We start from the raw sequence: 17,668 nt of genomic DNA on the forward strand, positions 1-17,668 counted from the left end.
AATGGCCAAATGGGAGAGTAGAGAGGGGGATATGTAAAGGTCAAACAAATGGTATCGATTCCGAAGTTATTAGAGTGTATTTGATTTATATTTTATTTTCGTTTATTATAAGTATTTTTGGCTGGTTAAATAATTTTTTCTCTAATTCTAAGAATTAATTTAGATAGGATTATAAATAATTTTTTAAATTTATAAAAAATTATAATATTAATATTTAATATAATTTTTAAAATTAAATTAATTTTTAAAAAATTATTCATAATACAGGATATAATTTTTTTTGTCTTAAATCTTTTAAAACAAATTAAAGATAAATGTTATCTCTATTTTTTTTTTGTTGATTAAAAAAAAGTTATCTCTATTATTTTAATCGTTATATTTGTATTTTTGAATATTTTAAGAATAATTCCACATATTCCATCTTATACTCTATACAAAAAATGTTAATAAAAAAGGTATATTTTTTCATATTCTAATTTTTTTTGGTAATTTAATAGATAAAAACTTAGCCTGCATAAACGTAAAAATACAATAAATGATGAAAAGTAAGAAAAATCTATAATATCTTTCATTTTAATTTTATAGAATTAACAGTATACTATTATTGAATTATTTTAAAAATTTTAAAATACAAATAATTAAATAGGATAAAAAATAATATTAAGAAGAACATTATTACTTTTCTAGAAAAAAACACTTTATCCTTATCTAGCTTGTTATGCATGTGTGAGAGAGATACTTATTACACCATTAATATATACGTGGACTAAAGATTTATGCTTCACTCTTGTATTCAAACTTCAACCTAAACGATTAAAAGTACATGGAATAATATTAAAAAAGATAATCTAAAATTATTTTATTTAATTTAATATTTATAATTTTATGTATAATTATGTATTTATTATATTTAATATTATATGTTTATTTTAGTTTGATAATAATTAATAAACATAAATAATAAAAAAAATGTTATAGCTACTCATATTTTTCAAACTCTGACACTAACAAATTTTTGAGAGATTAAAAGGCTGCCTAGAGATTTAGGATAGGACCATCTTAATATATATATATATATATATATATATATATATATATATATATATATATATATATATACTGTACTGTTAATTAGGTGAAGCATAAATAAATAGGAATTTCAAAGCAATGTAACTCATTGTGTTGACAAAAGTTGGTTGTTGAAAACAATAGTATCTTGTGTAATTACTAAAAATAAATTATTAAATTAATTATTTATATAAAATACGTATTGAAATAATAAAAATATAAAAAATAATTTTAATTAATCATATTAACTAACTTTAAGATTTAGAGTTTAATTAAAGTTTATAATTTAAAATATATAATTAAGAATTTATGAATTTAGGATCTACATACTATAATAACACTTAGAGTTCCAAATTTTTTTAATTAATTTAAAATTATTTTATTTATCTTAAATTTTACATTTTAAGTATAAAATTTTAATTCTAAATTTTAAATTATAAATCTTAAATCTTCAAAAAATTAATAATTTTTAGAATTAAAAAAATTGACTAATATAAACAAATTAAAAAATAATCTTTTATACTTTTAAAAAAATAATTAAAAAGATAAATTTAGATTAACACTCTTCTATTAAGTGATTCTAAAAAAATTAAATAATCTCAGAACCCCATGATTAGGAATTTAAGATAGTAACAAGAGTGATGCGTAAGCGGAATAACAAAATTTAACATGAGAGCTATTAGTATGGACTGCATGGTTCGACTAAAAGCCAAAAAAACAACAAACAAATATTTCATTGCCAAATATAAATATATATATATATATATATATATATATATATATATATATATATAAAATATGATAAATATAAAAGAGGTATAAAATAAGTTATAACTATTTCACCTAAACTAAAACCTCTAATGAGATATTAAAATTATGACCAAACCAACTTAAATATCTATGGTACTAAATTAAATAGGGTATATTTTCAACTTTCAAGTTTCAAACGAAATAAACAAAAATAAAATATTTTTCATTAAATATAAAAAAAAAACATAAAAATTAATTCAAATTTTCTCCAACAAGAAGGGAGACCAAATAAACTTGGTATACAAAATACAAATATAAAAGAATTCCAAAACTCTAATTAAAGAGTTCTTGCACTCAATGGTTCTCTAACTCCATCTTGATTTTGAAACATCAAACCTTAAGCCTTTATATAGGTATCAATAAAGTCAACCAACATACATGAATATAAATATACAAGTTGTATTCTTACAAATTTCTATTATGAATACAATCAAGTCACTAAACATAGGTGAATACACAAACTCAAACCACCAAACATACATGGATATGAATACAAAATTTTAACTTTTTGCATTCACATATAAAATCATCATGCATGTTTAAACTTAACCATTTGATCAAACTTCATACAAATTTAATCAATAATTTTTCTCTAAAATTCTATCAATCATGCATCCAAAATTGATTTTGATTTTCTTCACACCCGTATCATTTTCCAATTAATTTCTTAGATATAAAAGCAAGAGAGAAGAGAGATCCACCAGATCAAAGCAGTACTATGTACTCTTTTGTTTTAATGTTTTCATTTAATAACCATAAATGCTTCCATAAAGTATGAAAACAAAGAAAGACAGATACGTCTCTACCCTCTCCGTATTATGTTCAGTGGATTATTATTGTCCCTATATTCTGTTCCAAATTAAGGTTAGTTTCCTTCCGTTACCATAATCCATGGAAGAAGAAAAAGAGAAAACACCAACAACACACATAGTTCTAGTTTCAATCCCTGCACTTTCCCACCAAATCTCAATCCTTGAGTTTGCAAAAAGACTCCTTAATCTCCACAAAGAACATTGCTTCCATGTCACATGCATCATTCCCACTCTTCCCTCACAAAACAACAATGCCTCCAAACCTTTTTTCTTTGATTCTCTCCCTCAAAACGTTCACTGCATCTTCCTTCCACCGGTCAACTTCGATGATCTCAGAAACGACCCATCAATCTCCCTTGAAGCTCAGATTTCGCTTGCAGTCTCTCGATCCATGCCTTCCATACGCGAAGCCTTGAACACACTCAACAACAAAAACAACCTTGTTGCTTTGGTGGTTGATGCCATAGCACACGAAGTACTGCATCTAAGTAAGGACCTCGAACTCAAACTCAAACCCTTGTCCTACATCTACTTCGCTTGTTCTGCCATGTTGCTATCTCTGTGCCTTCACTCACCAAATCTTGATCAAATAGTTCCTTGTGAGTTTAGGGATTACCCGAACCTTATTCAAATTCCTGGTTGCATCTCTGTTCATGGCAAAAATCTTCCTAACAGTGTTCAAGACAGGTCTAGCTTGGCATACAAGTTGTATCTTCAAAGGTGTAAGGACTACTTTCTCGCTGATGGGATCTTGGTGAATAGCTTCATGGAAATGGAAGAAGGAGCATTCAAAGCATTATTGTCACAATCACAAGAAGAAGCTAACCCTCCTGTGTATGGAATTGGACCCATTACACAAACTAGTGGCCATAATCATAGAAATAATAATGGGTGGGAGTGTTTGAAATGGTTGGATAATCAACCATCAAACTCGGTTCTTTATGTTTCGTTTGGGAGTGGTGGAACACTCTCACAAGAACAGATCAAAGAGCTTGCTTTGGGTTTGGAACTTAGCGGCCATAGATTCTTGTGGGTTAATGTGAGAGAACCTAATGATAAGGCATATGCTAGTTACCTAAGTGATGAGGGTGCTGACCCTTTGAGTTTCTTGCCAGAAGGGTTCGTAGAGAGAACAAAGGAGAAAGGTTTGATTTTGGGAAGCTGGGCACCTCAGATTGAAGTTCTTGGTCATGGTTCAGTTGGTGCATTCTTGAGTCATTGTGGATGGAACTCGGTTCTTGAGAGTGTGGTGAAGGGAGTGCCAATGATAGCGTGGCCTCTCTTTGCTGAACAGAGAACCAATGCTGCTTTGGTTACTGATGCACTCAGAATTGCTCTAAAGCCAAATAATGATGATGATAATAAAAATAATAATAATGATTGTGTGGTCCTAAAAGAGGAGATAACTAATCTTGTAAAGAGGCTCATGGAGGGTTCAGAAGGAGAAGAAGTTAGGAGAAGAATGGAGAAACTGAAAGAAGCTGCTGCTTGTGCTATCATGGAACATGGATCTTCCACAATCACACTCTCAAAGTTGGCACTCATTTGGAAAAGCATGTCAAATTAGGATGGTTTTGATTTATGTTTTTATTTTTTATTTTTATTTTTATTTTTAGTATTTTTTATATTTTAAATTTTATGTTTTATTTTAATAAAATTTTAAATAAAGAAAACACTAAAAATAAAAATATAAACTAAAACCAAATGCTGTCTTGGCCTTTTATTTGTTACTTCTACTCTTATATATCTATTGTATTTTGTTTTGGTGTGTTATCTTTTCACTGGAATAAAATAATAAAATAAGTTTATATAAATCTTTTCAGGTAAGTGGATGTTATTATTTATTTATAAATTGTAGAGGTTTAGTGTGTATGTGTTTAGATTTACGTTGGTAAACAGAAGTTTGTATAAAATTAATTTTGATTAAGATTGCATTGATATTAAAGTAATTTATATTTGGTAATTTTTATTTAAGATGGATTATAGTAAATTAAATATTATTTGAATTATATTATTCAAAATAATTTTTAAATAAAAATTTACAAAAAAATAAATTTAAATAATTATTTTATATTATCTTATATTTTTTAAATATTTAAATAAATTTTAATATTTTTTTAATATTCTTAATATTCTTTAAATAAAATAAATATTCTATACAAAAAAATAAAAAATAACAGTAAAAAAACTCATATAAACAAAAAATAATAGAATTTTTATAAAAAATAATAATATGCATAAGAGAGTATTGGAGAAAAATATTATAAAAAAATAAATATATAAATAATGAAGGACATAATTGATAAAATAAATGTCAATCTAACGTAAAAAAAAAAAAAATTAACATAAAAACTAGAAGTTATAGCTTTTGATAAATATGGGTTGAAGGTAGAAATCACTTTTGCATTTAAGAAGATAGAAAAAGGTGGAAATTCAGGTAAAGTCAACTTCATGTGAAATTGATACTTGAGAGCCGTTAGATTATTTGACTTGTTTGACTAAATTTTCATCTAAAAATTTTCATGTATCAATTTTACGTAAAGTCGACTTCACTGAATTTTTACCTAAAAAAAATTACCAAACACAAAAATAAAGCATTTAACAAACTCAAACGCGCTTCTCTCCTTCGCAACACAAAATCAAACACACTCTTACTCATAAATTTAACATTATATTTTAACACATGAATTGTAACATGGTTATGGACTTTTAAATTTGTACATAAAATCCAATAGTTTAGCATAATTTATATATAGAGACAAATTAAATTAAACATTCAATAACTTGTCATGATTTATGTATAAATAATTAGATGATTGACACATCAAATTTTGTAGAATAAAAAACAAAGAGCACATAAAAAATATGTTATAAATAACATTTTCATATATAACAAAAAAATCATAAATTTATATAACAAAACATATATATATATATATTATGACCCTAATGTTACATTTTTAGGCAAAATTAATAAAAAAAAGTCTTATAATTACTCGCAAACTAGTATTTGAAACATATTATACTTTGTCTAATTAATTTTTTAAATATGTATGACTACAATTGTAAAATAAAAAAATTATATTAATTATTAAATCTTTGATGAATAGGTTTTTTTTATATTAGTTGCTAATTAAAGTTTTTACAAATAAACAATTAGAATTTGAACATTATTAATTTATTATTCTTAGTCATATTGCATTAATACTTTGGTTAATTTTGTGTTTAAAAAAGTTAGACTCACAATTTATTAGGATTTATTTAAAATACATAGCATCTACAACCAAATTTCTCATAAGAAATAATATATTTGCCTTGTGTTTGTGTATATTTTTGTTAAAATTAGGAATACTATGATTAGGAAAATTTCATACAATTATTTTTTTCAAATAAAGATTATAAAAAATTATCATCAGGAAAATATTTATGATTTGTAGAAGGGAATCGAAAAAATGTAGTTAGAAGTTTTTGTCTGTAAATTCATCAAAGTATATTATGTTTGTTTAACTTTTTAATTGTTTTACAAGTGTGGTCATACATATTTGAGAAATTAATTATAAGACAAAATACATTAATACAATATGTTTCAAATACTAGTTTGCGATTAACTGTACGTAATACTTTATTTTTTCTATTAATTTTGTCTAGAAATACAATATTAGGGTCTTAAGTTTTATATATCTTTTTGAATGAAATGCATTACGATTGTTTTATTAGAGATTTTACTCCGTCAATTTAAACTTTGTGTTTTATTGTTTGATGTTTTCTTATTTTAAGTTTATAAATATTATTCATAACTTATGTTTCTTCATCTTTTGTTTGATTGTTGCTCAACAAAATTCAATATGTTAAGCACTTGGTTATTATTGTACATAAATCATGGTAGGATATTAACTATTTGTCTCTTTGTAAAAATAATATATGTGTTGGATTTGTGAGTAAATACTTTTGTAAATAAAGCACATTATCTTATAACAATTTATTTATAAAAGACAGTATATATAATATTATTAATAAATTAAATCGTAACAGAATAGCATGATTCATACAAATAGTAATAAATTTCAGTTTAAAACTCTAATAAGTATGGATTTATTTTATTTTATTTTATTTTATTTCCGTAAAAAAATCTTGTATGTGTGAACGTTGTGGCGCTCTATATCTTTTTATTTATCTATTTAGTATAAAAATGTTTTTTGATAAAATATAATATGGTTCTACACTTCTACGCACGATAAGAATGTGACCCAAAGAGATTTGAGTGTCTGTGAAATTTGGTTTTATTTATAAAATATAAAGTGAGAATTAAATTTGACTAATTCATTGACCAACTATATCATTTTATTTAAAAAATAATTTTGTTCTCCGATCCTCTTTCTAAAATATAATATTTATTGCATCGGACCACCACCATCTTTGGCGGTGCATTGAAAACATCGTTCAATTACTGCTCTCTTCTTTCCAAGGGAACATTAAGTCATGCCTCATCTACTTTATAGTATAAACTACCTAGCATTTTTATTGCTTGATATATATCTCTATACGAGCATATATTTTAGTCTTTAAAAAATTATAGCAGATATTTTAGTTTTTAACTAAAATTAATTATTTGATTGGTTTATAACAATTAATTTTATCATACACTTAGATTATTTATTTTGTCAATTTTAACGGAAGATAAAATAGTTTTTGACAACTCTAACAGAAGATAAAATAGTTCCTAACAACTCTAATAGAAAACAATATGATCCCTAACCCCCTCTGTTCGATAACGACACCGTTCTCCCCCAATTTCCATCATATCTCGTATAACCTTAACATTCATACTCTCCTTCTTCACCTTTACAGTCTTCTTCTTCATTTTCTCCTTCCTCATCTTCAACTTCAAAATCAAGTCATGGTGTAACTGCCACACGTGTCACACCTATCTCAACATGTCATGAACCACACACTTTCTAAATATCTGTAACTACTAGTATACCCACCTTCTTCCCATTTTTCCCACCAAAAACATATACCTCCACATCCTCGATAACAGCATCACTTCCAACTCCGACAACGTCCACTACATCCTCAATAACAAGTTCTATAACTACCTTAAGGGCACGCCTTTCTCCATTTTATGCCAAGCAATATAGATTGTTGGACACTAGGACATCACGAGAAGATTCTCCTTCGACATCATATGTAAAATTCTCATTTAGAATGGACCCCAAGTGCTTCATTCCTTCTCTTTCAGAGTCCAAGCTGGTAGACAGCTTCAACCTTGCATCCAAGCTATCAGTATAGCAAGCAATGTCACCGTCACTGCTCATATGAAAACTGAAGCGATTAATGAACATTAATTTGGAGAAGAAGATGAAAGAAGCGATCGGAGTGGTGGACAATGTGGCCATGAAAATAATAGGGCAGTGGAGGAGGGAGATGGTGACGACATTGACGGGTCTTAACAAATCGAACTTGCTATCTAGGTTCATTGGATCCATCAAAGACGATAAGTACTTGAGAGATATAGTCATTAGTTTCATGAGTATGAATTGGTTAAAAATAAGTTGAGGATTTTTCTTCTTGTGAACATTGAAGTTGCAGAGTGTGCACATGTAGCTTGAAGTTGTAATCTTAAACTGTTAGGATTATGCGAGATATGATAGAAATTGGGAGAAAATAATGTTGTTTCTGCACAGAGGTTGTCAGGAATCATTTTGTTCTCTGTTAGAATTGTTAAGGGATAAGTATTGTTTTGGTTCCGAACGTTGAGGGTCAAAATCGAAACCGTCTCCAACGTAATTTCCGATTTAAAATTATCCTTAACTTTTTTTTCGTGTTAAAATCGTCCTTTTTAATAAAATTTTTAATTTTATTCCTAAACTACCCCTGTTTTAAAAAAATTATAAATTAAAAAAATATAAAACAACGCGTGTGGAGGCCGGGGGGAGGGGAAAAGACGCGAGGTGGGGGTGGGGGGAAAGGGAGACGGGGAGGGGGAGGGGAGGGGGAAGGGGACGGCGGCGGCGAAGCTTGGAGCCGCCGTCGCCATCGTCGTGGCCGTCGCCGTTGGGGATTGCGAGGGAGAGAGGAAACGCGAGCCACTACCGTCGCCTTGCCGCCTCGCCGCCTCGCAACCTCGCCACCTCGCCGCCTCATCTGCATCGCTTTCTGCTTCGCCGCCTCATCTTGCTTCTGCTTTCTTGCTTTCTGTTTTCTTGTTTCTGCTTTCTTACTTTCTGTTTTCTTGCTTTCTGTTTCTACTTCTTGATTTGGTGTTGTTTGGTGTTGTTACTGTTGTTTGGCGTTCTTGGTGTTGGTGTTAGTGGTGGTGTTGGAGTTGGTGGTGGTGGTGGTGGTGGTGGTGGTGGTGGTGTTGGTATTGGTATTGGTGCTGGTTGTGGTGGTGGTGGTGTTGGTGTTGGTATTGGTATTGGTGCTGGTTGTGGTGGTGGTGTTAGTGTTGGTGGTGGTGGTGGTGGTGGAGGAGAAAGTAATTGTGTTAGTAGTGGTGAGGATATTTTTGTCTAAAAAAAATTAAAAGAACGATTTTAATACGAAAAAAAACGTTAAGGATGATTCTAAATCGAAAATTACATTGGGAACGATTTCGATTCTGACTCATAATGTTAGGGATCAAAACAATACTTATCCCAATTGTTAATGACCATTTTATCCTACGTTAGAATTAATAAAACAAAAACCTAAATGACTGATAAAATTAATTTTTAAGGATCAATCAAATAATTAATTTTAATAAAAAACTAAAGTGTTTTATCCAAAAAATTTTTGAGAACCAAAATAAATATATACTCTATCTCTATTTGTACCGGGGACCATCAAAACCAAACCCTAATGTCTCTTAAGTCATTATGTATCTAATAAGAATACTTCCTTAATGGCAAATCCAAATAAATAGTTTCCCCATGGTACTACCATCAAGTTAACATCAATAAGTGGGTGCCACCAGTCATGTAACTCGTTGTTTCATACTCTTGCATTAGAGATAGATCAGATAAAAATGGAGGTAAATCAGAGTCTAATTAATGATTATAAATGATATATAATATGAATACTGTTATATGGATCTCATAAAATCAGTCTTATCAAATATTATAAGCATTTTAATTAGTTTAAATGGTAATTTGATTGGATTATAAAATTAAAAATTTAATAATTATTATAAAAACAGTAATGTTAGAAAAATATAAAATAAGAAAGTTTCTATTAAAAATATAAAATGTTTAAATTTTTAATATATTTATTTTATATTTATTAAATAAATATATTTAAAATTTTTCATTAATAACACGTATTTTAGCATACAATTAACTAAATCTATTAATTTAATATCTATAATTTTATATATAATATTAAAATTACATGTTTATTATATCTAATATTATACATTTATTTCAAATATAATTTTAAATTATTTTAAATGACTTGTTATTAATTATCTCAAAATTACGTGAACAATATCATTTTGGTTAGTTAATTTTTTTTGTTAGAGTCAAGTAGGTGTTAAGCTTGGTTAACAAGGGATATATATATATATATATATATATATATATATATATATATATATACTATGAATGAGTTGTTTATATGAAAATGTGATAATATAATTATTATCGTTGGCTTAAATTTAATGGTTAAGATTAAACTTACTTTAAAAGCTAAAATAATTATTACTCCGATCCTTTTATTTCCTGACTAACGTGGAATTTTTTTTCACATTTTTTTTCTTCTCTTTTTGCATTTAGATACTAAAAATTAAATCTCTAATTTTTTAATATTTCTTTGTGCTACGTTATTCTCTTTACTATTAGTCTAGTCGATGTCATCGTTCTTCCTTGTGCTCGTCATAGTCGTCGCTGCTGCCATTGGTACTGATTATTGATGATTCCGGTTCGATTCTCCTAAACTAAAGACCACATCCCTAAATTTGGCAAATAGTTCATGGATTCTCACCTCAAAAAATTGGCGACGATTGTAAAATAAAACTTGCAAATCTTTGTTATTGTCTATCACAAACGATTCGTATTTCACCCTATCGCGAATAACAGAAATTGAAATTCTATTAAATAACTTCTGTTTCATTCCATGAAGTTCCAATTTCTGTAATATGGTATTCTGAAAATCAACAAAATTTGTAAAAAGTTTGATAAAAATACTCAATGGATCCTTATAAGTAAATTTTATTCTGACTCGCTTTTTTTTTTTAATTGTACCTTTGTAGTGCATTAGAACTAAAAAATTATCTTTACTAACTATTGTGAATTTACCTCTATCAAACACTTCATGTTCTAATCATATTTATATATAACACACGCTTCTTAGTAAATCGAATTAAATCAATTTGATTTAATCAAATGCATGTCTATACTAGCAAATCAAATCTATTAGATTCTATTTATCAAGATTTATCAATTCATGCAAAATTATTTAAATTTGATATATGTTACAAATCTCCATAATAAATCAAATCATATTAATCGAATTATATAAATACAGTAATGTAGATCGAATTGTATTGATTCAAATTATGCGAATACAACATAAATTGAATTATATTACTTTAATTTATATCAAAATAAGATAAATTAAATTATATTAATTTGATTTATATGAAATAAAAGTAAATTAAATTAGGTTACTTCGATTTACATAATTTTTTAAATTTTTGTATAATTTTTTTATATTTAGGATATTTATGTAATTAAAAACTAATAATTTATTTATGTGATTTACCCTCGGACAAAATGGACATCCTTTTAGAAAAAAAAGTTTGGTCAAGTTTGTGGCTCTCCATTTGCCATGACGGACGATAAACAAGAATAATAAAAATATTATTTATACCTTAAATTAATTATTAAAATTAGTTATTATATATTTTTATATAAATATATAATTTAATTTATTTTTATTATGAATTTCGTATTCAAAATTTTTAATATATATTTTATTATAATAATTAATTTTAATTATTAATCTTAACGTGTACATATAGTATAATTATATAATTGCAATAATAAAAGAGAACCATGAAAAGTAACGGATTTGCCAAATGCAAGTATGCAACGTCTCATTTAGCGGATATTAATTAGAGATGTAACGGCAAGTTTTGATGTTGATTAGTGATATATGCACAATTTTTTTTTACCAAATTATTAAAAAAAATTACATAAATTTATTTTGTTTAGTATTTATTAAATATCATAATAATTAATAAATATTAAACAAAATAAATTTAAACGGATGTTTTGGTTGATTCTTTTTATTTTTTAAATATTATTATTTTTTAATTATTTTTATACATTATTTGTTTTTAATATTAAAAGAGACGTATATATGTTCCACTATTAGATATTATTCTCAGACAAAATATATCTTTTTCGTAAAATATAAAAATACAAAAGTATTAGGTAAATAAATATTTTTATAATTAAGTTCACAGTGAAATTATATTATACTTTAATGAATATTTTAATATATTTCAATTTTTATCTTATTTAGAGCATCAATTTACACATTTATTTGAACAGCTTTTGTGATAACAATAAATTATTAGATTAATTTAGTTAAATTTGATTATTAAAAAATTTTAGTTATGTAACATCACTCACAAAAAAAATTCAAGGATTAATAATTTTAATTTATATTAATTAATATTTTTAGTTAGCAATTTAACATTTTAATCTAACGGTCTAATACTATTTTTTTAGTCAATATTTTTAAATATTATTAACTAATTATTAAATAAAAATAATAAATTGCAATGACTTTATAACATTGATAAAAAAAACTACTTTTATGGCATCAATCAAATTCAAGTGTTTCTAGAAACAAATTTATGAACCTAACCCAATTAAAGTTAAGAATATATATAGGATCCTACTAGGGAGACAATGGACTATTTGTACAATATGTATAATGGGCTATTCAATTATAAAATGAACATCTCACATACTATCTAAAATAATCATCTGAGTATTAGGGATAATAAACATCTTTCGAAAAATTTAAATTGATTTTGGGATTCACCAATGATAGAACTCTTGATCTTTCGGATCTAGTACTCTAATACCATGTCATAATACCACTCATCCCAAAAGCTTTAACTGATCGAAAAAGGTAACACTAATGATTATATCTCTAATACTCTATAAATTTTCATTGTATATATTGTACAAATATTTTATTGGCTCCTCGTACTTTCCAAGGAAGAAGGTGTGTGTGTGTGATCGAGCATGGGAAAGAAGGTATGTATTGCAATGGTTCCATGCCATGGCCATGGCCATTTGATTCCATTCGTTAAGGACGTTGATGCACAAAAGTTAGGTGAAGTTCGTGGCTCTCCATTCGCCATGACGCATAGATAAATAATAAATGAGGCCATGATGAGGACTTCTACAGATAAATAAATGAGGACCCAGAAAGGTAATCGATTTGCCAAATTCAACGTGTCATTCAGCGGATATTAATTACAGATTAAAAATATATATGCATTTATTTTTAGGTGATATAAAATTCATAAATAAATATTTTTAGATAATTAATAAATTTAACTAAATTAATAACTAATAATTTTAATTATTAATTTTACATAAAAACAACTATAAATAAATTTTTATCTAATTAGAGATGTAATGGCAAAAATTTTTAATGTTGATTATTAGTGATATATGCACAACTTCTTTTTATATATTTTTCTATATTATTTGTTTTTAATATTAAAGTAATGGATAAAAATAAAGAAGATAAAAATGTTATTTTTTTTATCTTAAAAAAATTGTATAAAAGAGAGAGATAAAGAGAGTAATTAAAAGAGGCGTAATTGGAAAAAATGAATATTCAACCAAACAGATTAAAGATAATCTAATTAATTGAAAATGGTTATGAGATTTGAAAAAAATTTAGATTTTAAATTTAGAGAAAAAGAGGTGTATTTAGTGAAAATCATAAATGATATTGTTATCAAATTTAAAAAAAAAACATAGTTTTAATTGAAAAAAAAAAGATAACGTAAATCTTAAAATTATAATAAAAGAATAATTTATTAATAATTATTATATATATCACAAAGAATAATTTATCTTTTATTTAAAAAAAAGTAGAGTAAAATGCACCATATTAATATATTATTGAATTGACGATATGTTATTTGTATAGTAAACAATTTGAAGTCCACCATTTATATATCAATCCTACTATTATTAGATTAAATTATAGATTATATTTATCCTTTATTCATTTTTTTTTCACTATTGATATTAAGAAATTATGTAAGCCGTGGACACCACTTTTGGTATGAAATAATAAATAAATTTTTTTTTTTATATTTATCATGAATGATGATAAGAGAAGGGTAAATATGGACGTAAGTTGTTGAGCACGTACAGCCACCCAACATTTTAGGGTAGATAGTCAATTTCACATAAAATTATTTTTAAATAGATGATACGAATTATTATTTGATTTAAAAAAAATAGGTCTATTTTATATAAATGGTTTAATTAAAAAATCAATTGATATAATTATAATGTTAGATTTTTTATCGTATTTTATTTTAAAAATAAATTGACTAATTTAAAGTGAGAAATTATAATTAATTATTTATTATATAATTTTTTAACTAAAATTATAATTACAAATCATTAAAAAAATAAAATTATTTAGTATATTAGACTAGTTCAATGTTAATTAGATTTTTTATTTTTATTATAAAATATAAAAAAATTAATTCTAAAAAAAATCATGCTATTTTTTAGGATTTAAAATTTTTTATTGTATTTTCATAAAATGTGCATAAAATTTACCTATCACATGGACTAAACCTTTTTATTTACGTAAAGTTTGTTTATAAACTCAGTAAATTTATTTACGTTTTAATACGATTTGAATTGTATTAGTATATTTTTATTTTTTAATCAATTTAATTTTATTTAAATAATTATAATTTTAAATTATAAAATTTGTATTAATTTTTAATTTAAAATTTAAATTGATATAATTTAAATTAATAATTTATAAAAATATATGTATTTATATTATTGTACTCATATGATTAATTATATTTATTCGATTTAAAAAAAGTGACGGTTGTTAATTTTTTTATTTAAATACATTCATATTATTTTTAAATTAAAAGAATATACTTATTTAAAATAATATGAATACGTTAATTTAAATTTAAAAAAATTTAAAATAATAGAGTATGTTTATTTAAAATATTAAAATTTTAAATAAACCTACTTATATTAATTTTTAATTTTATTTAAAATAACACAAATATGTTTATTTAAATTAAAAAATTAAAATAATAAGAGTATATTTATTTAAAAAATCTTAATTTAAAAATAATATAAGTGTATTTATTTGTTAATAAAAAATTAACAACCGTTATTTTTTTAAAAAAATTGAATAAATATAATTAATCATGAGTATAATGATACGAATACATACAATTTTATAAATCATTAATTTAAATTATATCTATTTAAATTTTAAATTATAAACTAATACAAATTTTATAATTTAAAATTTTAATTATTTAAATAAAATTAAATTGATTAAAAAATAAAAATATACTAATACAATTCAAATCGTATTAAAACGTAAACAAATTTGCTGAGTCTATAGACAAATTTTACGTAAATAAATAAGTTTAGTCAGTGTGATAGGTAAATTTTGTGCAAATTTTATGAAAACACAATAAAAAAAATTAAATCCTAAAAAATAGCATAAATTTTTTTTGAGAATTAAATTTTTTTTATATTTTGTAATAGAAATAAAAAATCTTATTAATATTGAGCTGGTCTAATATACTAGATAATTTTATTTTTTAATAATTTTTAATTATAATTTTAGTTAAAAAAATTATATAATAAACAATTAATTATAATTTCTCAATTTAAATTAATCAATTTATTTTTAAAATAAATTACGATAAAAAATCTAACATTATAATTATATCAATTAATTTTTTAATTAAATTATTTATATAAAATAAACACATTTTTTTAAAACCAAATAATAACACGTGGAAGTGAGTTTCCACCACATTTTATATCCTCATGCGCATAACACATAACATATGGCCACGCTAATGAAATAATTATTATATTTTAAATGTTTTAATTATTATTGAATAATTGAATAATATTATTAGATATAACAAATAATAAGTATATAATTATAAAGGATTTCACTATTGTTCTCATATAGTGATATAAATAAGAAGGTAAGTGATAAATCTTAAATTTGATCACTATAAATTATCTTAACAAGATTATGATGGTCGCCACAAATTATTCTAATAAGATAGGATTAATTTGGATTATTATCTCTCAAATATTACTCGTTGCATAATCAAATTTTATCAATTTTTAAAATTTTTTTATTTATACTAATAATGAATGAAAATTCAATTAAATTTATGTGAAATTAATAATTAAATTTAATTAAAAAAAACTCATTCCTAATAACTTAGCAATTTGACTCAACATTGATAATAGAGAAAGAACAAAAACTATAACAATAAGCTTTATTTGTTACCACATCTGATGAAACAACTATTTTTGTCAACATGCATGAAACTTTGGCACTTAAACAGTTAAACGTTCTTGTTCAGTAATTCATGTGCAAGACTAGAGAGTGCCTTGGCAAAAGAGCCATTTTCACTGAGTGCTGCAGCAGCAGCAGCATAACTCAACTCTTGAATCCTCTTTCTCATTTCCAACCCTTCTTCATTACCGTGGTCCATGATTCTCTTCACAACTTTGGCAATTTTTTCTCTGTTCACAACCCCATCCTCTTCACCCTCTGGCCTCACTGCAACTCTGAGCACATGCGTGAGCAGAATTATTGCATTCATTCTCTGCTCAGCAAACAATGGCCACGCAATCACGGGAACACCATAAACAATGCTCTCAGGCGTTGAGTTCCAACCACAGTGACTCAAGAACCCACCAGTGGAGCCATGAGAAAGGATCTCAATTTGTGGTGCCCATGATGGAACCACTAGGCCTTGTTCTTTGGTTCTCTCACAAAACCCGGTGGCAAGTATTGAATTGGATCCTCCTTTTGTCCAATAACATAACCAGAGCTCGGAATGTTGTTTGGGATTCTCACTATCCACAAGAATTTATGTCCACTCAATTCCAATCCAAATACTATATCATTTACTTGCTCCTGAGAGAGCGTTTCACCACTCCTGAAACATATATACAACACAGATTTGCATGGGCTGATGGTTCAACCATGTAACACATTCATCAATCTTCTCATCTTGGTTTTGGTTGCGTTGAGCAACAATGGGTCCAACCGAAAAGATAGAACGAGAAGGATGAGAACTGTTGTGTAAAACTCTCATAACCTCTGGTTCCAAATCATTGAAGGTATTCACCATGATTCCATCAACCAAAGAGGCTTTCTGGCACACACTGAGAAATAGTGTGTAGATTTTACCTGATCGACGAAAACAGAATCGGATATGGAAGGTCCTTCACCTTGAAAGAAGCATAATCACAACCAGGAACAGCCATTGTTCGTTATTCCAAGTCAAGAAACTTGGATTCGGATTCGAATTTGGAAGAGAAGTTTTCATCAAACTTTGGAAAGGAAAGAACGAAGGAGAGTGTTGCAGCGCCAAAGGCAAATGCAACGTAGGAAGAGATGTTGAACTCTTTAGCGAGATGAAGTGCTTCGAGGGAGAACACGTCAAGAAATAAAGCAACAAGGTTAGTTCGAGAACTCAATAATGAAGCTAATGCGTCTTTGAGAGAGGGGAGAGTGTGGCGAACGGCGAGAATCATCTGGGGAACGGGGTGGTGGGTCTGAATATGAAGGTCTTGAATGTTGACCGGAGGGAGAAAAGCTAGTGAAGCCAATGTTTGAAGGTAATGGCGCTGGTGGAAGGAGAAGGAGGACCAAGAGTGGGAATAAGGAAGGTGACATGGAAATCATCTCTGTGATGAAGAATAAAACGC

The 17,668-nt window shown here is 26.2% G+C and overlaps 2 protein-coding genes and 1 pseudogene across 2 annotated transcripts; 2 read left to right on the forward strand and 1 right to left on the reverse strand.

Moving 5' to 3' along the window:
• Positions 1-2,769: 2,769 nt before the first annotated feature.
• On the forward strand, positions 2,770-4,257 carry LOC130962484 (hydroquinone glucosyltransferase-like). The gene has a single exon (XM_057888693.1). The coding sequence runs from the start codon at positions 2,770-2,772 to the stop codon at positions 4,255-4,257; it is 1,488 nt and encodes a 495-aa protein (XP_057744676.1).
• A 3,767-nt stretch (positions 4,258-8,024) lies between these two features.
• On the forward strand, positions 8,025-9,206 carry LOC130962485 (uncharacterized). Its single transcript, XM_057888694.1, has 3 exons — positions 8,025-8,220; positions 8,616-8,895; positions 9,002-9,206. The coding sequence occupies exons 1-3, from the start codon at positions 8,025-8,027 to the stop codon at positions 9,204-9,206; spliced, it is 681 nt and encodes a 226-aa protein (XP_057744677.1).
• Positions 9,207-16,293: 7,087 nt separating this feature from the next.
• LOC130962486 (hydroquinone glucosyltransferase-like) lies at positions 16,294-17,224 on the reverse strand (annotated as a pseudogene).
• Between the last annotated feature and the right edge of the window lie 444 nt (positions 17,225-17,668).

The sequence above is a fragment of the Arachis stenosperma genome, chromosome 2 (assembly GCF_014773155.1).
Source record: "Arachis stenosperma cultivar V10309 chromosome 2, arast.V10309.gnm1.PFL2, whole genome shotgun sequence".
Lineage (NCBI taxonomy): Eukaryota > Viridiplantae > Streptophyta > Magnoliopsida > Fabales > Fabaceae > Arachis > Arachis stenosperma.

Excerpts from the sequence above, each read along its gene's own strand:
- LOC130962485 (XM_057888694.1), top strand. The coding sequence starts at position 8,025 with ATGAACATTAATTTGGAGAAGAAGATGAAAGAAGCGATCGGAGTGGTG. Across the intron at positions 8,221-8,615 it reads TATAGTCATTAGTTTCATGA|GCCGGGGGGAGGGGAAAAGA; the intron begins GTATGAATTGGT and ends ACGCGTGTGGAG. Across the intron at positions 8,896-9,001 it reads TTCTTGCTTTCTGTTTTCTT|TGGTGGTGTTGGAGTTGGTG; the intron begins GTTTCTGCTTTC and ends TGTTGGTGTTAG.
- LOC130962484 (XM_057888693.1), top strand. The coding sequence starts at position 2,770 with ATGGAAGAAGAAAAAGAGAAAACACCAACAACACACATAGTTCTAGTT.